Source organism: Salmo salar, chromosome 22 (genome assembly GCF_965601325.2).
Source record: "Salmo salar chromosome 22, fSalSal1, whole genome shotgun sequence".
NCBI lineage: Eukaryota > Metazoa > Chordata > Actinopteri > Salmoniformes > Salmonidae > Salmo > Salmo salar.
In genome coordinates, this window is record NC_138312.1 from 15,678,796 (window position 1) to 15,700,414 (window position 21,619).

General features: G+C 40.8%; 1 protein-coding gene across 1 annotated transcript in view; it reads left to right on the forward strand.

The window, feature by feature from the left end:
- Positions 1–935: 935 nt before the first annotated feature.
- The window catches only part of LOC106582848 (contactin-3), a 75,678-nt gene continuing 54,994 nt past the window's right edge, over positions 936–21,619 (forward strand). Inside the window, exons 1-2 of the mRNA XM_014166370.3 lie at positions 936–1,665; positions 21,020–21,156. Coding sequence (XP_014021845.1) covers positions 21,102–21,156 — 55 coding nt within the window. The 5' untranslated portion in view covers positions 936–1,665; positions 21,020–21,101. The remainder of the gene's footprint in view (positions 1,666–21,019; positions 21,157–21,619) is intronic.

The following is a 21,619-nucleotide window of genomic DNA, read 5'->3' on the forward strand; positions in this document are numbered from 1 at the left end:
TAAAAAGAAAATGGTACCATCTGGTTTGCTTAATATAAAGAATTTGAAATTATTTAAACTTTTACTTTTGATACTTAAGTATATTTTAAACCAAATACTTTTAGACTTTTACTCAAGTAGAATTTTACTGGGTGACTTACTTTTACTTGAGTCATTTTCTATTAAGGTATCTTTAATATAAATTTTACTCAAGTATGGCAGTTGGGTACTTTTTCCACCACTGCAGTTATACTGCACTCTGACTGCAATCATTTTTCGTAAGGGAACAAACACTGAGGTGGACCGGTTAGTACTTAACAATTTCACCAGAGTGCAGGTGATAACAGAGAGTACTGGTACAGCACACCATATACAATCGCCCTCTGGGCCACCATAATCACACCATATTTCAACTGGTCGATCAGTACAGTACCGTTTCCGTTTAATTAAACGTTGAACACAGTTCTGTCGTACTGAACGCACCCCAGTCAAAGGCAATCAAGCAAAGCGCCGTGACATTGACCAACCAATGGGTGTGTAAGATACCACCCACATACGTTTGCTTGACACCCCCTCATGATAAAACTGGAGGAACAAAGATAGATCCAACGGTAGGGAGTGCTGTTTTGTCACAGGTAGCTTGTGCACTGACGAGACAGGACTGTATTTGTTGAATGTAGCCTAGATAAGTACAGTTATGTAAACCGTTGAGAGATCAACACAATTGGTGATACATTTTAGTAGACTATTGCATATAGACCTACTTGTAAATAGATCTAGTCTAATAGCCCTACTGTGGAATACATTTGAATTGGGCCTATTGACTTGAACACTGGTCTTAATTGCATAATCATATCAGTGACAATGTGATGCTCATTACATTCCCTATGCAATTACCACGAGGTATTCAAATGACCCTGACAGTCGTGAAAGAAAACTACAGCTGTAACTCCCTCTGTCTGGATGGCTGTGACTAATTCCAATTGGGCAACGTATAGCCTATAAATGACCGTGTGCCATTTAAAAAAGATACTTCAGTTCATCTTTTTGGCTTTGAATACGTGGAAATTAGAGCATGCTGGGTGAGTATTGAGCTCCCGACCAGTGGTGCATTTCATTTGTGCGCGTGTTTTCACGTGTCAACAGTGGGCGCTTCACTGCCTCTGTACAACGGGTCTGGAGCAAGGGGATGCGCAGAATGTAAATCTCAGCTCAGAGGTCTCTCTGTCTCACTCTCCGTCCAGACTGGCAGCATTTCCTGGGGTGTCTTAGTTGTTGAAAGACTAGACCAAAGCACCTGTGATTGAGTACAGTTGTCATCCCGACGTCGGAGCTGGAGCCCTGTGACTCCCTGAGCTAATTGCGTGGGTGCTTCGGGGATTACAACGAGGAGCATCTCCTCCAAGCCAAGAGGAGAGACGGACTTGCGGGGCTCTTTACGGAGAAGTGTGGTGCTGCGATTCCTTGGACCAGCGTTAACCCGCAAACTCTCGTTGGGATCCTGAATAAGAGAGCCACGGCTCTTATGAAAATGTTTCTTCTTTAGGAAAAGACATAGAGACAATCGATAAATACCACTGATTTATGTCATTTGGACAGTGGAATCAATTAAATAGGCTAGCCTACTATTTTCTCTGGTCATCCAATTCCATGAAGAGGAAAAACAGCATTCTGTTTAATAACTCGGTAAGTGTTTATTAGTTTACGTTGATTTGATAAGCTTCCACATAAGGTAAAAAGCTATTTTAATGTTTCATAATAGTGGTTACGTTCAGTGGCGGTTCTAGACCATTTCAACTGGGGGGGCCAAGCTGGGGCCAGTTGTACTGTTAGAGGGGCCAGTTACATTAGACGTTATTGTTGGAATATCGTTTTCTTCACTGCATTGCAGGCATTAGCAGGCAAAAGACCATGTTCATAATCATCATCGTTGCCAGTCTAATAACGGATGTAAAAAAAGAACGATAGCAAAAATTAGTTATGTAAAAATTATTTCATACTCCACAATTAGGGGAGCCACAAGGGGGTCCAACATTTTTGTGACAGGGGCACTGCCCCCTCCCCCCCGAACCGCTAGTGGTTACGTTGCATGCGAGTCCGAGTGTCTATCAATTCCCCAATATTTCATAGGCTATAGCCTACTAGTATTTTTCGACATGCTGAGAAGTTTTTCTTTATGTTTCAATAATCGAAAAGGCAGTGTGAAATATAACAATTATTTGATAACTGAGCATATTATGGCATCTACAATACAATTCACACGGTGCCTATAGTATAACCTATTAGGCCAGGGTTATAGTTGGATTTTCTTGCTTGTTCCCATTTCCAAATACGGGAAGTGGCGAGGGTGACACATTTAAACAACACCCTGATTCAAGCACTTATTCAACTTTCTATCTTTTGAATTGTAGAAAAAGCTATTTCCTCAACAACAGTAAAAAAAAAAGATGTGTGTAGAAGACATTTATCGAGATAATGGTTGTGCATGATCATCTCATGCATAATGCTGATATAGTACTCCACCAGGAGCCTTGAATGGCTTTTCCAGGCAACTGAGATTTATCTTGCTGCTCAGGCTCATTTTCTTCATCTAGGGCACAAGTCCACATGGGGGCTGCTTTGTGCCATGCAGTCAGGGAAGGTATAGCCTTCATAGCTCTGACTGCAGATAGCCTCATGCTGGTTGCAATAGAGCCCCTTCCTCTACATACAATTCAGTCAGGAGCACCTTATAGATCTTTTGCTCTCTAGCTTTTTTCATTTTAAGCTGTGATTAGTCATCCAACATAATTCAATTATGCTTTTAATTATGTTGCTGGCGCAATTGTATTTCTCATTGACTCCTCTGACTGTGTAAAATGATTGTCTGCATCCCAGGTGGCTGCCCTCTGGGGGACCTTTGTGACCAAAACGGTCTCTCCTTTGTTCTATTTCCTTTAGATAAATACATATATTAATGTGTCAAAACTCTTCTGGTTGGACCATATTTTGAACCCCTTAAAAAAGACAGAACACCAGCTGCAGCAGAATTGCAGATGCTCAGCCAATATATATCTTCAAAGTATGTGCTATTCATTGGGGAATTTGATCCCTCTCTCCTCTATTCATGTTTATTTATAGATTTCTCTAGCATGCTTTGCTCATCTCGTTCTGTGGCTAACAAGCACAGCCAAATGAGAGGTGAAAACATCATAAGCAGCTAGGTGCTGAATTATTCCTGAACACTGCAATATGCAGCTGCCATTGCTACAGAGGAAAGGACTGTGGCCCTTTTATTTTAGCTCAATTGGTTTTGAAATCCCTTCTGAAGAACATCAGAGTGGCAATCTTGGTACAAAAAGTGCATTTCTGTTAGAAATAATCTAGGCGGTTCAAATATACTGTAATGCTGTAAGTGGATGCACAAATCCAGAGGTCTAGCTCTAATCTAGAAAGCATCTGTCCCTCTCTTCATCCCACACCTCCAACCCAGTGATGTATCTGTGGCTATTGGGATGGGGGTCTGGAGATATGTCACCACGATGATAGGGTTGTGGAACGGATCACTGCTCCCTGTCTCACTCTCTGTTAAGTGCACTTACTTTTCTGGCCCCATGGTTTGCAGTAGCTGTGGGGTTCACCGATGCATTGGCCCCTTGGTTAACATCTGAGGGAATCACTGGAGCTTCCTGTTGTCTTTAGAAAAGTGAGGCCTTCCAGGAATTCTCCTGTTTTCTCAGTTACTAGATCCTTCCCTCTTTGGGTGAAGTGTTTTCGACCCGATAATTATCAATCCTTTCACCCTTTGTGCACAGCTGCTATTCGAGTGTTAAACAAACTCTCTCACTCACTGTGTGAAAACAGTTCATATCTCCTCATGAAAGTATCTTGCTTCATGACATTTAGTTTAATAGATAACGTTTGTGACATTGATTGTGTCTTCAAATGCAAATCATTTTCAGTTTTGAGGTTTAGCCTTACTTTTTTGTTTCGAATTCATCATTTGCAGTATTTTCTATACTATAATGTACTGTATAATGCATAGAACAATAATTGTGACTCAATGTCACTATGATGTTTCTCTGAGTGACAAAAGTGAGAAACGTAATAACATCTCCCTTGTCTTAGAGCTCAGTCTATGTTAGTCACTGTTGCGTGCTGTGTATTTTTGGTCTTAGTCACTGCCAGTTTGTCAGTCCTAATCACATTTATCTTATGCACGCATGTACGTAGCAAAATGCCAATCAGACACCTCCATGGAGTGACTCAGTGTTCTGTGTTATGTGATGTGCTTCCATGTTAGCCGCACTTGAAATAGCAGACAGAGACATCTCAGGAGAGGTATTCATATGATTATGCAAAACCATTCTTTAATTGGATGAAAATGGTACAAAGCTGTACGGAGAGGAAAGGGGGCAGTATAGTAAGAGATTACAAAAAAATATTCCAAGTCAGTACACTTAATTGGTCTTGGACAAACATCATTCAGTTTCTCAGCACAGAGCATTTAGACCTTCGTTGTGAAACAATCTCAAAGGCTTCTTTCAATGCCCTTGTTCGAAGTCTTTAGTACCTAACTTTGATATACTAACGTTTATGCGTCCTCGTTGGCCGATGTGAAATGAAGTTTACTCAGCAGTTGGATCGCTGGATAAACTAAATAGTGAGGCACAGATGAGATGGGCTCATTATCTTGGGTAAATCACAGCTCATGTTGGAAGTTAGGACTTAAATCATTCCGCTTGTTCATACTGGCCTTTGAGATTTTCTAGTGGAGGGCAATAATAGTGATTACAGTAATTATATGTATCCTTTCTTGAATTAGAGATAATCTTCAATATGAATTAGGTTTTAGATACTGCTGTCTTGTGAGATGGTGAGTAGCCTACCCAGTGTTTCCCCTAGGATTTATTTCAGAAGCATGGGGTCTTCCTGGGGTCTTCCTGCGGGGGGCGGCCGATGGGCTCTTCCTGGGGCATACTTCTATACCTCTAACAGTGCAGTGGCAGCCATAATTTGGCAGCAACGCACCAAAGCATATAGGGGAAACACTAGCCTACCTATTATCTGTTTTTCTAACTAACCGAGTAACAGTGTCTCCTTTTGAGATGTACACTACAGTCCTCGCTGGTCCAGCTTTGTTTGCCATAGGTCTTGTTGCATCTGAAAACAGCTCACCCTCCCTCTCATGTTGTGATAGAACCTCTCTCCTTTACTCCCACCCTTATTAGATTCTTTGCTATTATGCGTCCCTTCAGGGGAAAACGGATGCCTTTAACCACCTCTTCTATCAATTATGCACCAAACAACAGCCCCTCTAACCAAGAAGTCATGTCATTTACTCAGGGATACGTTTAGCCAACGACTTTCATTAGGCTTAGCTATTGTGGAGGTGAAACTGTGATGCATCATTACACTTGGCAGAGAAATCTCGTGTTCATAATTTCACTTCACCTCCGCCAGTGCATAGTGATATCCAGCCACCCTTACCTCAACAGTACACGGCCAAATAGAAGACAGACTTTAATGATAATGCATACCTATTACCAGTATGAGCTCTTCATTTTTGATCAACTCAGTGGAGACATCTTGCTTGACATGTTGACAGCCCAACTTGAATTCTCTCACAAGCTGGGGATCCAACATATCAAGCAATGTCAAAATAAAGAGCTCATTTTGAAAATACTGGAGGTATGCATTATAAATACAGTCTGTCCTCTATGGGTCCCGGCATTAGACTGGGAAGGATAGGATGGGATGACTGGGATGGACCAGAGCAAACCAGACAAACTGGGGAATGTTGCACACATTTCTACCCGGGTATGATCTCAAAGCATGTAATCCAATGTGACACGATTTACAGTGGCAAAATGCCCCCTAAAACTTGAAAGACACCAGGAAATCCACTCTGAGACACACTGTGTCCCACAATTACAGCAGATGAGGAACCATTACTGGCACCAGGAGCATGGTGCTAAGCCAGCACTGGCCGGAAGATTATGTAATCTATAACCAAATGAGATCACCCCCCTGAAGAGTGTGTTCTGGGCGACAGTAGGTAGCTGCAGGAGGCTGGTGCATTGGGCTCCTCACAGAATGTGACTCATAACAATGGTTATGGAATAACAGCTATATTCCTCCCCTTCAAACTAAACATACACAATTCTGTAGCTATTGAAATGACTGCATGTTTTGTTTTGTAAACATTTGTAAGACGATGAAACAATAGTTTTATATGCAATTTTACTACTATATTATTAAGAATACCTAAGTTAGTAGCCTACTGGGTTAATCCACAGACATGTAAAGTTTTAAGAAGCTGGAGAAGGGTTAGGAATCTTAATCCTGAGAGGAATATCAGTTACCAGTGGTAACAGTGATGTGGGTCAAAGCATTAGGAAAGAAAGCTTTTACTATTGAAATAATGATAGAATTGGAATTATATAACAATAGGCACCACTTCCAGATCCGATTTTTTTTAAAGGCCCATTACATTACTTGTCAGACAATATTATGTATCAAGCGTGGGGAATTCAGTTCACAGACTTTGCAAGCATGACACAGGCTCAGTGGAAAAACGTCACTCCGACGACCGGCTGTGGAACCAGGCTTTCAAAGCTTTGACTATTGAAAACCGTAGAGACGTATCAAATCAAATCAAATGTTATTTCTCACACGCGCCGAGTACAACAAGTGTAGACCTTACAGTGAAATGCTTACTTACAAGCCCTTAACCAACAATGCAGTTTTGAGAAAAATACCAAAAGAAAAATAAGAAGTAAAAGTAACAAATAATTAAAGAGCAGCAGTAAAATAACAATAGCGAAGCTATATACAGGGGGTACCGGTACAGAGTCAATGTGCGGGGGCACTGGTTAGTTGAGGTAATTGAGGTAATATATACATGTAGGTAGAGTTATTAAAGTGACTTATGCATAGATAATAACAGAGAGTAGCAGCAGTGTAAAAGGGGGGGGGGGCAATGCAAATAGTCTGGGTAGTCATTTGATTAGATGTTCATACCACACATAAGCTAGTCATTCATGTAATGTATAATTTCAATGGATCTGGAAGTCAAATGGTTACAGAAATGAAAATGTATTGATCTTGACACTCAATACTCCATAATGTCAAAGTGGAATTATGTTTCAGAATATTTACAAATGAATTATAAATAAAAAGCTGAAATGTCTTGAGTCAATAAGTATTCCACCCCATTGTTTTGGCAAGCCTAAATAAGTTCAGGAGTAAAAATGTACGTAACAAGTCATAATAAGTTGCATGGACTGACTCTGTGTGCAATGATAGTGTTTAACATGATTTTTGAATGGCTACCTCATCTCTGTACCTAGGGCTGGGCGGTACACCGTATTTTACAATATACCAGTATTGATGCACGGACCGGTTTGGGTTTTTACTGTACATTCTATCATGGTATTTGAATGTTTGGTTTGTGTATAACGTCCATTTTTATAGTTTATTCAGCTGCTTGAGTCATCTCTCTCAGCTCTCTCTCTCCATGACACTTTCCACACAGGCCTAGCCCCTTCCGCTGTCACTCAAGGAGCGCATTTGTTGTTCCTCGACCACGAGACACTTGCGTTCAATCTGCATGGTCAATGCAGCACATGCAACAATGTTGATGACAACGATGCTGTTTTCACTTTGCTTCTTAATATAAATCTATAATTACACTATTAGTTTGTGTTTCTTACATTTGCAAATGGCTAGTTTGTTTTTTCTTAGCAAGTTGGGCCAAAATCATGTTAAAAAAAATGAAAATCAAATTTTTGCTTGGATTCCTGAGGACGCATCCAATAATCCAGAGGGCGCGATCAGAGAATTCATGCAATCTGCCTTGAAACTTCCTATAGAGACTGTAAACAAGGTGGCTTTCCACCGAGTACACAGACTTGGTGTCCCTGAACAAAGGGGGGGGGTCAAAATCAAAAGTAACAGTCAGTATCTGGTGTGACCACCAGCTGCATTAAGTACTGCAGTGCATCTCCTCCTCATGGACTGCACCAGATTTGCCAGTTCTTGCTGTGAGATGTTACCCCACTCTTCCACCAAGGCACGTGCAAGTTCCCAGACATTTCTGGGGGGAATTGCGCCAGCACTCACCCTCTGATCCGAAGGGGTCCCAGACGTGCTCAATGGGATTGAGATCCGGGCTCTTCGCTGGCCATGGCAGAACACTGACATTCCTGTCTTGCAGGAAATAACGCACAGAACGAGCAGTATGGCTGGGGGCATTTTCATGCTGGAGGGCCATGTCAGGATGAGCCTGCAGGAAGGGTATCATATGAGGGAGGAGGATGTCTTCCCTGTAACGCACAGAGTTGAGATTGCCTGCAATGACAACAAACTCAGTCCGATGATGCTGTGACACACTGCCCCAGACCATGACGGACCCTCCACCTCCAAATCAATCCTGCTCTGGAGTACAGGCCTCGGTGTAACGCTCATTCCTTCAACAATAAACGCGAATCCGACCATCACCCCTGGTGAGACAAAACCACGACTTGTCAGTGAAGATCACTTTTTGCCAGTCCTGTCTGGTCCAGCGGTGGTGGGTTTGTGCCCATAGGCGACATTGTTGCCGGTGATGTCTGGTGAGGACCTGACTTACAACAGGCCTACAAGCCCTCAGTCTAGCCTCTCTCAGCCTGTTGCGGACAGTCTGAGCACTGATGGAGGGATTGTGCATTCCTGGTGTAACTCGGGCAGTTGTTGTTGCCATCCTGTACCTGTCCTGCAGGTGTAATGTTCGGATGTACCGATCCTGTGCAGGTGTTGTTACACGTGGTCTGCCACTGCGAGGACGATCAGCTGTCCGTCCTGTCTCCCTGTAGCGCTGTCTTAGGCTTCTCACAGTACGGACATTGCAATTTATTGCCCTGGCCACATCTGTAGTCCTCATGCCTCCTTGCAGCATGCCTAAGGAACGTTCACACAGATGAGCAGGGGCCCTGGGCATCTTCATTCTGGTGTTTTTAAAGTCAGTAGAAAGGCCTCTTTAGTGTCCTGAGTTTTCATTACTGTGACCATAATTGCCTACCGTCTGTAACCGAGTGAGTCTGCCTGCGATCCGGAACCGAGTGAGTTTGCCTGCGATCCGGAACCGAGTGAGTCTGCCTGCGATCCGGAACCGAGTGAGTCTGCTTGCGATCCAGAACCGAGTGAGTCTGCCTGCGATCCGGAACCGAGTGAGTCTGACTATAACTTTGAACTATGTGAGTCTGCCTACAGCTCGGAACCGAGTGAATCTGCCTACGGTCCAGAGCCAAGAGAGTCTGCCTACAGTCTGGAGGGCAGTAGGCCAGAACCTGAGCCACCTCCAGTATAGGTGGGTTGGGGAGGGGAGGTGTAGCACAGGTGCCGTCGTTGACGGCAGCCACCCTCCCTTCCCTCCCTTTAGTTAGGGGTTTATTTTTTGGTTGTTTTTTGTTGTTTAGGTGCATTCGGGGTAGGCACCTTTGGGGGGGTACTGTCACGTCCTGACCAGCAGAGGGAGTAATTGTATTATAATTTGGTCAGGACGTGGCAGAAGGGTATTTGTTTTGTATGGTTGGGGTTGTGTGTGTTATTAAAGGGGTGTTTGGTTTATGTAGTCTGAGGTGTGAGTATATGTTCTAGTGTTGGTTTTCTATGGTTTTCTAGTCTGTCTATTTCTGTGTGGTTTGTGTGGCTCCCGATCAGGAACAGCTGTATGTCATTGTTCCTGATTGGGAGTCATTTACATTTACATTTAAGTCATTTAGCAGACGCTCTTATCCAGAGCGACTTACAGATTGGTGCATTCACCTTATAATATCCAGTGGAACAACCACTTACAATAGTGCATCTAAATCTTTTAGGGGGGGGGGGGTTAGAAGGATAACTTTATCCTATCCCAGGTATTCCTTGAAGAGGTGGGGTTTCAGGTGTCTCCGGAAGGTGGTGATTGACTCCGCTGTCCTGGCGTCGTGAGGGAGCTTGTTCCACCATTGGGGTGCCAGAGCAGCGAACAGTTTTGACTGGGCTGAGCGGGAACTGTCCTTCCTCAGAGGTAGGGAGGCGAGCAGGCCAGAGGTGGATGAACGCAGTGCCCTTGTTTGGGTGTAGGGCCTGATCAGAGCCTGAAGGTACGGAGGTGCCGTTCCCCTCACAGCTCCGTAGGCAAGCACCATGGTCTTGTAGCGGATGCAAGCTTCAACTGGAAGCCAGTGGAGAGAGCGGAGGAGCGGGGTGACGTGAGAGAACTTGGGAAGGTTGAACACCAGACGGGCTGCGGCGTTCTGGATGAGTTGTAGGGGTTTAATGGCACAGGCAGGGAGCCCAGCCAACAGCGAGTTGCAGTAATCCAGGCGGGAGATGAGAAGTGCCTGGATTAGGACCTGCGCCGCTTCCTGTGTGAGGCAGGGTCGTACTCTGCGAATGTTGTAGAGCATGAACCTACAGGATCGGGTCACCGCCTTGATGTTAGTGGAGAACGACAGGGTGTTGTCCAGGGTCACTCCAAGGTTCTTAGCACTCTGGGAGGAGGACACAAGGGAGTTGTCAACTGGGATGGCGAGATCATGGAACGGGCAGTCCTTCCCCGGGAGGAAGAGCAGCTCAGTCTTGCCGAGGTTCAGCTTGAGGTGGTGATCCGTCATCCACACTGATATGTCTTAGATGCTTGTTTTCACCTGGGGATTTTGTGGGTAGTTGTCTTTTGCACTGCTAGTTGTCATAGCCTGTGAAACTGTCGTCTGTCGTTCTTTTGTTTTGTTGTTTTTGAGGTTCTCTTTATTTAATAAATTATAAAGATGAGCATCCACATTCCCGCTGCGTTTTGGTCATCTCTACCCAACGACACCCGTGACACATAGACACTCAACCATGCAAATTGGCAAAGTTATTATTTATTTGGACAGCACACATTATAGTCTTGCTCTTATACAGACATCGTACACATTCTCACTAAATCACATCCAATATCATACACATCAACCTACTCAGATTTACTACACACATAATATCTTGTCTCAATTTTCTAACATCTGAGGCATTGGCTCACAGGCAAACAGGCAAGGGAATAAAGCAAATATTGCTAGAACCTATTTCTTCAATTCTAAATATCAGACATTTGAAAGCTCTAATATTGACCGTCATAATACCTCTGATGGCAGTAACTTTACAAGCACTAATTATGGTCAATTTAGACTGAGAATAGTATCTTGTTATGGTAAGGGGTGAAATAAGAATAGCCAGTTATAATTGTAATGGTTTAGCAGATTATAAAAAAGAAGATCAGTCTTTACATGGCTAAAAGGAATATAACATATACTGTTTACAGGAAACTCTACATCCTTAGATGAAGTTGCGTGGAAAAAGGAATGGGGTGGTGAAATAATTTTCCGTCATGGACAAAGGAACTCAAAAGGTGTGATATTAATTAGACAGGAATGTCAGGAATGATTCGCAAGTAAGGTGGATCTTTTTGGATATGAAAGTGGTCGAAAAAGAGATTTGGCTCATTAATCTATATGGTCCAAATCAGGATGATCCATACTTCTTCGAAAATATTTATACCAATTTATTGAACTTACAGGCAACAAATGATCAAATCATTATGGTAGGAGACTATAACACAGTGTTAAATGCCTCAATTGACCGTAAAGGAAATCACTCTTCAAACTATCATCACCGTGCCCTTAAGGAAATCACAAATATTATGAACACATTAGAAATAGTGGATATTTGGAGACTAAAAAACCCCGACCTAACGAGATATACATGGAGGAAACTTAATCAAGCTAGTCATCTTGACTACTTTCTTGTCTCTTTCTCTCTCTTGCATCAAAGGTTAAAAAAGTTTTAATTGGAGACAGAATGCGATCGGATCATCATCTAATTGGCCTTCATATAACTCTTATAGAATTTCCACATTGTCGGGGATATTGGAAATGTAATCAAAGTTTACTGGAGGACAACTTATTTTTAACTAAGACAAAATAATTTATACCTGCATTATTCCAGTATAAAATAGGTTCAGCAAATCCTCTTATTATTTGGGATACCTTTAAATGTACCTTCAGAGGTCATTCAATATTCATCAATAGTAAAAAAGCAGTTTCTGGCTAAAGAGACTAGACTAACAAGGAAAATACATGAACTAATAGTACAAGTAGATAGCAATAAAAACGATACTACAGAGATAAAAAAATAAGTTAGAGGAAAAAGAACTTGAGGAACTTATTCAAGAACGATCTAATGTAATCTATTGCAAACATAAAGCAAACTGGATGGAATATGGAGAAAAATTCACAAAATTCTTCCTGAATCTCCAATACAGGAACAGTAACAAAAATAATTTGCAGAAACTCGTTATTGAAAACAGAGTCATCTATGATTCTCTGAATTATATTTTAAAATAGGAAGCTAAATATTTTTGGCAGATGTTCTCTTTTACGTCTCATCCTCTCCCACTGAATGAAGGTTACGGTAAGGAATTATTTACAAATGGAAAAATGGAAAATTAACAAAAGTACAGAAAGATCAGTGCGAAGGCCAAATTACAGAGGAAGAACTTTGAGGCTATTAAATTCTTTCAGTCTGGAAAAACCCCAGGGCTTGATGGCACACCGGTAGAGGTATATCAAGCCTTTTTTGATATACTAAAAGCTCCATTGTTAGATTGTTTTAACTGCTCCTATTGAAATGGTAGTCTGTCGGGTACTCAGAAGGAAGGTCTGATTTCTCTATTATTAAAACAAGACCCAGATGGCAAATATAAAGATCCAGTCTATCTAAAAAACTGGAGGCCCCTTACACTTCAGTGTTGTGATTAAAAAATACTAGCGAAATGCGTAGCACTCAGAATTTTAAAGGGTTTTAACAGGTATTGTTCATCCTGATCAGACAGGTTTTTTACATGGATGATTCATTAGAGATAATATACGACAACTATTAGAAATAATAGAACATCATGAAACATCTAAGAAGCCAGGCCTGGTATTTATAGCAGATTTTGAAAAGGCATTTGATTAAGTAAGACTGGATTTTATTTATAAAATAATGTATAGCAACCCCAGGTGTAAAATAGTAAATAACGGCTACTTCTCAGAAAGTTTTCAATTGTCAAGAGGAGTTAAACAAGGGTGTCTGCTGTCACCATATCTATTCGTTATGGCCATTGAAATGCAAGCTATTAAAATCAGATCCAATAACAACATTAGAGGATTAGAAATCCAAGTCTTAAAAACAAAGGTGTCATTGTATGCCGTTGACTCAAGTTTTATATTAAGTCCGCAAGCTAGATCCCTGCAATGTCTCATTGAAGATCTTGATAACGTTTCTGTACTTTCTGGACTAAACATAATTATGATAAGTGTACAATATTACATATTGGATCTTTAAAAAATACAACTTTTACATTACCCTGCAGTTTACCTATAAAATGGGCTGATGGTGAAGTAGACATACTTGGTATTCATATCACAAAATATATAAATAAGCTCTCCACAATCAATTTCAATAGAAAACTTGTAAAAAAAGATCCTACAACCATGGAGAGGTAAATAACTGTATATTTATCTCCGTTTACTCACTTATTTATGGCGCTGCCTACTTCTGATGATTCGTTATACAAATCATATGAGCTAAACATATTTTGCTTTATCTGGGATGCTAAACCAAACAAAATAAAGCGTGCCTATCTAAACTCAGCAAAAAAAGAAACGTCCTTTTTTCAGGACCCTGTCTTTCAAAGATAATTCGTAAAAAATCCAAATAACTTCACAGATCTTCATTGTAAAGAGTTTAAACACTGTTTCTCATGCTTGTTCAATGAATCATAAACAATTAATGAACATGCACTTGTGGAACGGTCAATAAGACATTAACAGCTTACAGATGTTAGGCAATTAAGGTCACAGTTATGAAAACTTCTACTGACACTGAAAAACACCAAAATGAAGATGCCCAGGGTCCCTGCTCATCTGTGTGAACGTGCCTTAGGCATGCTGCAAGGAGGCATGAGGACTGCAGATGTGGCCAGGGCAATAAATTGCAATGTCCGTACTGTGAGAAGCCTAAGACAGCGCTACAGGGAGACAGGACGGACAGCTGATCGTCCTCACAGTGGCAGACCACGTGTAACAACACCTGCACAGGATCGCACATCCGAACATCACATCTGCGGGACAGGTACAGGATGGCAACAACAACTGCCCGAGTTACACCAGGAACGCACAATCCCTCCATCAGTGCTCAGACTGTCCACAATAGGCTGAGAGAAGCTGGACTGAGGGCTTGTAGGCCTGTTGTAAGGCAGGTCCTCACCAGACGTCGCCTATGGGTACAAACCCACCATCGCTGGACCAGAAAGGACTGGCAAAAAGTGATCTTCACTGACGAGTTGCGGTTTTGTGTCACCAGGAGTGATGGTCAGATTCGCGTTTATCGTCGAAGGAATGAGCATTACGCAGAGGCCTGTACTCTGAAGCGGGATTCATTTGGAGGTGGAGGGTCCGTTATGGTCTGGGGTGGTGTGTCACAGCATCATCCGACAGAGCTTAATGTCATTGCAGGCAATCTCAATGCTGTGCGTTACAGGGAAGACATCCTCCTCCCTCATGTGGTACCCTTCCTGCATGCTCATCCAGCCATACTGCTCGTTCTGTGCGTGATTTCCTGCAATACAGGAATGTCAGTGTTCTGCCATGGCCAGCGAAGAGCCCAGATCTCAATCGCATGGAGCACGTCTGGGACCTGTTGGATCGGAGGGTGAGGGCTAGGGCCATTCCCCCCAGAAATCTCCGGGAACTTGCAGGTGCCTTGGTGGAAGAGTGGGGTAACATCTCACAGCAAGAACTGGCAATGGTGCAGTTCATGAGGAGGAGATGCTCTGCAGTACTTAATGCAGCTGGTGGCCACACCAGATACTGACTGTTACTTTTGATTTTGACCCCCCGTTGTTCAGGGACACCTTATTCCATTTCTGTTAGTCACATGTCTGTGGAACTTGTTCAGTTTATATCTCAGTTGTTGAATCTTGTTATGTTCATACAAATATTTACACATGTTAAGTTTGATGAAAATAAACGCAGTTGACAGTGAGAGGACGTTTTTTTTTGCTGAGTTCATATAATGAATATGACTTGGGTGGGTTGAGATTATTAAATATAAAAGCACTAAACCTCTCTCTAATAGCTTCACTCATTCAAAAGTTTTACTTGAACCCTAAAAGGTTCTCAAGTAGATTACTAAGAAAATCTCATCCATTGTTTAAAAATTGCCTTTTTGCCTTTGTGAAGATTGCCATGTTTCATTTTTTATTAATTGAGAATGATACTTTATTCAAAGTATCTTTCATTTTCAAACAAGCATTGCAGAGCTGGCTCCAATTTCAAATTCATCCCCCTGAAAAGATAGAACAAATATTATGGATGAACTCAAATGTGCTGGTTGATAAAATACCTTTATTTATGGTAAATATGTTTGAAAAGGGTATTTTGTTCTTAAATTATATTGTAAATTGGAATGGTAGAGTTATGTCCTTCATGGAGTTATCAGAATTGTACGGGAAGGTCTGCTCAATCCAAGAGTACCACCAATTGATTACAGCATTACCCCAAAAATGGAGGAGGCAGGTGGTGGCAGCGGGAGGAGGTAGGGAACTGGTCTGTCTGCCCAATATAAAGGATCAAAACTGGCTGAGGAATAAAGGTAGCATAAATAGAAAAGTATTCCAGTTTAATTTGAGAACAAAGATGTTGACAACTGTGCCATACAGATCGCAAAATAGTTGGGAAGAGATTTTTGATGTACCGATTCCATGGTATGAGGTTGTATGAGTTGATGCTGTATATAAAACAACGCAAGATTCAAGACTTCGTACATTTCAACAAAAACAAATTGAATTTAGAATTCTTGCCACCAACAAAATGTTGAAAATGTGGGGCATAAAATCATCGAAGCTCTGCAGATTTTGTTGTCAGGGTACAGAATCAATAGACCATTTATTTTGGTATTGCCCTCAGGTAGCCTGTTTTCTGGTCTCAGGTTCAAGAATGGCTAAACATGCATAGCTTTGATCTAAAATTGAACCTAGAAATAGTACTGTTAGGAGATCTGGAGAGACCGGGTCAGTCAATTACTAATACTCTTAGTAAAAGTATTTATCTTCAACTCGCAATCAACTCTTTCAATCTATTCAATTAGATAGATTGAAATTGTACGTTAACATCACAGCATAGTTGAAAGATATATGTTGCATAAAAATCTGAAGAGGGTGGCCAGCAGAGATAGGTGGGATGGGCTGAGGGAAGCTGAGGGTTGGGATGTGGAATTGAAGACAAGTGGGAGTGGAGTTGCTGTGCGGGAGATAGAATGATGGTCAAAGATAGAAGTAAAAAATAAAGTAAAAATGAAACAGTAAAAAGTACATTTGAATGACTTTGAGGAGCAGTGTTTTTAAAGCTAATGCCGGTTTGCCTGAGGCTGATGTCGTGCAGGTGTTTGTACACATGCATATATACACACACTCTCATTCAAATACATGCATACACGGAAACACACATGGAATAGTGCCAAACATGCACTCAAACATATACAGTTGGCATTGCTGTTATGATTTTACTTGTCCTTGATGTCCTTTGTGTTTTTGTTGTTTTTGTTGGGTTTTTTTGCGTTGTTTGCTGTTTTTCATTTGTCTTTTTATTTTTTCTCTTTAGTTAAATTTCTTGGTTGTTGGTGCATTGGGGGTTCTTGGGGGTGGGGAATGGAATTAATTGTATTTTTTTTCTTCTTGGGGGGACTGTTGGAGGGGTCTTGGATGGTTGAGGGACAGCTATTGGGGAACTGTGGGGGGATCTTGGAGGGTTCAGGTTCACGTTTTTGGTCTGGTGGGAGATCTGTCAATGTGCCCTTGAGCAGGGCATTAACCCGGGATGCTTCTGTGTGTCGCTCTGAATGGGAGTCTGTTGGATGACTAGTGTGGTGTAGTTGCTGAGCGGCTTCACTGCAAGTTTATTGTGTGTTTCGGATATTCAATAAAAATGGAAAATACATTTTTAAAAATAATAAAGAGTAGGGGTGTTAACCCCGGTGTCCTGGATAAATTCTATATCTGGCCATCATATCATGGCCACCTAATCATCCCCAACTTCCAATTGGCTCCCCCGTCCTCTCCCCTGAAACTATTCCCCAGGTTGTTGCTGTAAATGAGAATGTGTTCTCAGTCAACTTACCTGGTAAAATAACAGATAAATAAAACTGTGTTAGCTACATGTAGCTAAGAGAAAACATTCAGTGTAGCCAAAGATTATAGAGTCACCTACATTTACCAGACACTTTTATCCAGAGCATCTTACAGTAGTGAATGCATACATTTCATACATTTTTTCTCCATACTGGTCCCCCATGGGAAACAAACCCACAACCCTGGTGTTGCAAACACCATGCTCTACCAACTGAGCCACATGGGACCTCAGAATCACTTATAAACACTTTGGTTCTTACCCTGTCACAATAACTCCTCCCTGGCATTTGCATTCTTTGTCATGTCAAACAACACTGTATTCAAAGTGCCCACTATGATATTCTAACTGAATAATTAGAATTATCATTATATTTGCATGATTCCAACAGTTCAGCCAAGTGTTTTGCTCTAAATCGCAAGTCAAATCAGAATTGCAACATTTGATAAAAATAAGGCCTAAATTGTTTGCCCATGTCATGTAGCCCTACGTGGCAGTGTGGACATGATCTTGAATGAGTGCAGAAATTGATGAAAATACATATTATAATATTTTGTTAAATTTGTATTTAATGGTATAAAACAATCAGAATGGAGAAAGACCCATTGAATGTATGTGTTGCCACCCTAGGGTCACACACTACTCATGAAGCAAATGTATTACTTGTATTATTGAAAAACATAAAATACCGTAATATACTATCACAGCGTCCATTTAAAATAAAAATACAGTGATATGATATTTGGTCCATGTCACCCAGCGCTATCTGTACCCCACAAATACAATCTGTAATGTCCCTTAGTCGAGGCAGGAATCTCAAACACAGAATCAAGCACAAAGACCAGGGAAGTTTTCCAATGCCTCACAAAAAATGGCAGCTATTGGTACAATACATTTTTTTTTTAAACAGACATTGAATATCCCTTTGAGCATGGTGAAGTTATTAATTACACTTTGGATGGTGTTTCAATACACCAAGTCATTACAATGATACAGGCGTCCTTCCTAACTCAGTTGCCGGGGATGAAGGAAACCGCTCATTGAGTTCACCATGAGGCCAATGGTGACTTTAAAAAGGTTAGAGCTTAATGTCTTTGATTGGAGAAACCTGAGGATGGATCAAAAACATTGGAGTTACTCCGCAATACTAACCTAATTGCAGAGGGAAAGGAAGGAAGCCTGTACAGAATATACATTCTCCAAATCATGCATCCTGTTTGCAACAAGGCACTGAAGTAATACTGCAAAAGAATTGGTAAAGCAATTAACTTTTTGTCCTGAATACAAGTGTTATGTTTGGGACAAATCCAATACAACACATTTCTGAGGTTCACCCTCCATATTTTCAAGGATAGTGGTGGCTGCATCATGTTATGGGTATGCTTGTAATCGTTAAGGACTGGGGAGTTTTTCAGGATAAAAAAATAAACAGAATGGAGCTATGTACAGGCAAAATCCTAGAGAAAAACCTGGTTCCGTCTGCTTTCCACCTGACGCTGGTAGACAAATCCACCTTTCAGCAGGACAACCTAAAACACAAGGCCAAATCTACACTGGAGTTGCTTACCAAGAAGACAGTGAATGTTCCTGAGTGGTCGATTTACAATTTTGACTTCAATCTACATGAAAATCTACAGCAAGACCTGAAAATGGTTGTTTAGCAATGATCAACAACCAATTTGACAGAGCTTGAAGGATTTTGAAAAGAATAATGGGCAAATATTGCACCATCCAGGTGTGGAAAGCTCTTAAAGACGTACCCAGAAAGACTCACAGCTGTAATCACTTCCAAAGGTGCTTCTACAAAGTATTAACTCAGAGGTGTGAATATATATTTCTGTATTTCATTTTCAATACATTTGCAAACATTTCTAAAATAATGTTTTCACTTTGTCATTATGGGATATTGTGTGGGTGAGAACCCATTGAATCAATTTTGAATTCAGGCTGTAACACAACAAAATGTGCAATAAGTCAAGGGGTATGAATACTTTCTGAAGGCATTGTAAGCTTTTCTCATTGTATGGGCGCTGTGCTGCACAGTAGGCTATATATTAGTATACTGCTAAATGTATTTAGGTTGTCTGCCAGTTCCTATTAATAGGCTGAGGAAAGTAGCTTTTGAGGTCAATTATTTCCAACCCCCTCTTTCCTCCGATGTAGCAGATATGTGCTTGTTGCTCAGGTTGACAGGAAATGCACTATGATGGTTTGGTAATGAAAAAACAAGCTCACTTAGCAATTCTTTGTGTCACTATTCCATAACATTGTCCAAGATGTAGTTCCATAGAATAAGTACTGTTGGGGACCTGTGATTCATTGCAGCTGAATCATATTCAAACTTCTTCCATGTTTGATATGTAGTATCTTCCTAAGAGTTTGTCTGGACCAGGTTTTATGGTGAACATTTGACATTGTTACAGATGATGGAATAGTGATCACTGGCTTTCCATCTATACCTGGTATTGAAATGTGTACAACTGAGTACATTAGAGTGTCTAGTTTGAGAAACAGACGCCTCACAAGTCCTCAACTGGCAGGTTCATTAAATAGTACCCGCAAAACACCAGTCTCAACGTCAACAGTGATGAGGCTACTCCGGGATGCTGGCCTTCTAGGCAGAGTTGCAAAGAAAAAGCCATATCTCAGACTGGCCAATAAAAAAGAAAAGATTAAGATGCGCAAAAGAACACAGACACTGGACAGAGAACTCTGCTTAGAAGGCCAGCATCCCGGAGTCGCCTCTTCACTGTTGACGTTGAGACTGGTGTTTTGCGGGTACTATTTAATGAAGCTGCCAGTTGAGGACTTGTGAGGCGCCTGTTTCTCAAACTAGACACTCTAATGTAGTTGTCCTCTTGCTCAGCTGTGCACCGGGGCCTCCCACTCCTCTTTTTATTCTGGTTAGAGCCAGTTTGAGCTGTTCTGTCCTGAGAGTAGTACACAGCGTTGTACGAGATCTTCAGTTTCTTAGCAATTTCTCTCATGGAATAGCCTTCATTTCTCAGAACAAGAATAGACTGACGAGTTTCAGAATAAAGTTCTTTGTTTCTGGCCATTTTGAGCCTGTAATCGAACCCACAAATGCTGATGCTCCAGATACTCAATTAATCTAAAGAAGGCCAGTTTTATTGCTTCTTTAATCAGAACAACAGTTTTCAGCTGTGCTAACATAATTTGCAAAAGGGTTTTCTAATGATCAATTAGCCTTTTAAAATGATCAACTTGGATTAGCTAATTTAACGTGCCATTGGAACACAGGAGTGATGGTTGCTGTTAATGGGCCTCTGTACATCTATGTAGATATTCCATTAAAAATCAGCCAGTTCCAGCTACAATAGTCATTTACAATATTAACAATGTCTACACTGTATTTCTGATCAATTTGATGTTATTTTAATGGACCAAAAATGTGATTTTCTTTCAAAAACAAGGACATTTCTAAGTGACCCCAAACTTTTAAACAGTTAGTGTATTTTTTTATATGCACTCTATATGTCCTTACTTACCCCCAATGTGTCAACAGCTGTATTTTCCATTACCTTTAGGCATCATGCAGTCATCAAAAGGCATACAGTATAATTAATAAAATAATAAATCAACCGTTGCCTAATGGCTGAAATCATATGCATGTGTTGTCTGGTGAGTGGATTTAATTTACATTGCTTTCACAGTTTATTTTCTTATTTTTACTTCAAGGCTCCTAAAAACTGTGAAAGAACATGAATAGTGCAACTTTTGTAATACTGTAATCATGTATTGATGTTGAATGCTTGTAATATTTGGCTCAAAATGTCTTATTTTACTTATTTGTTTAATTACTTTCCCCTCAGATCAAAGATTCTCATACTCAGGGGAGAACATTCCATTCACAAGCAATTGGATGAGAGTCTTATTTGCCCTTGGCAACGGAAGATGATGTTACTATGGAAACAACTTGTGCTGCTATCAATCATTGGTTGCCTTGCAGGTAAGATGTTTTACTACACATTTTATTCAGAAGAGGTATTTACTATTATAATTCTACAAGCTCCAATATGATTTTTCATTCAAAGGATGATTTATGTTTACATTAACATTGTTACTTGCACAATGTAAGTAGGCCTAATTGCTCTCTTTGTTACAAATGAGAAACTGCTCAGCAAACCAAAATTAGTTCTGTGAAATTTCCCAGAACATTTGTTAGGTCGCGGCAAAAGTTCTCATAACACAAAAACTGTCCAGTTGTGATGATGATTGTAGAATGTTTGTATAAAAATCAAAACAAATTGCATTTTTCACACGCCGAATACAACAGGTGTAGAACTTACCGTGAAATGCTTGCTCACAAGCCCTTAACCAACAATGCAGTTCAAGAAATAGAGTTAAGAAAGTATTTGCTAAATAAACTAAAGTAAAAAATAGTAACACAATAAAATAACAAGAACAAGGCT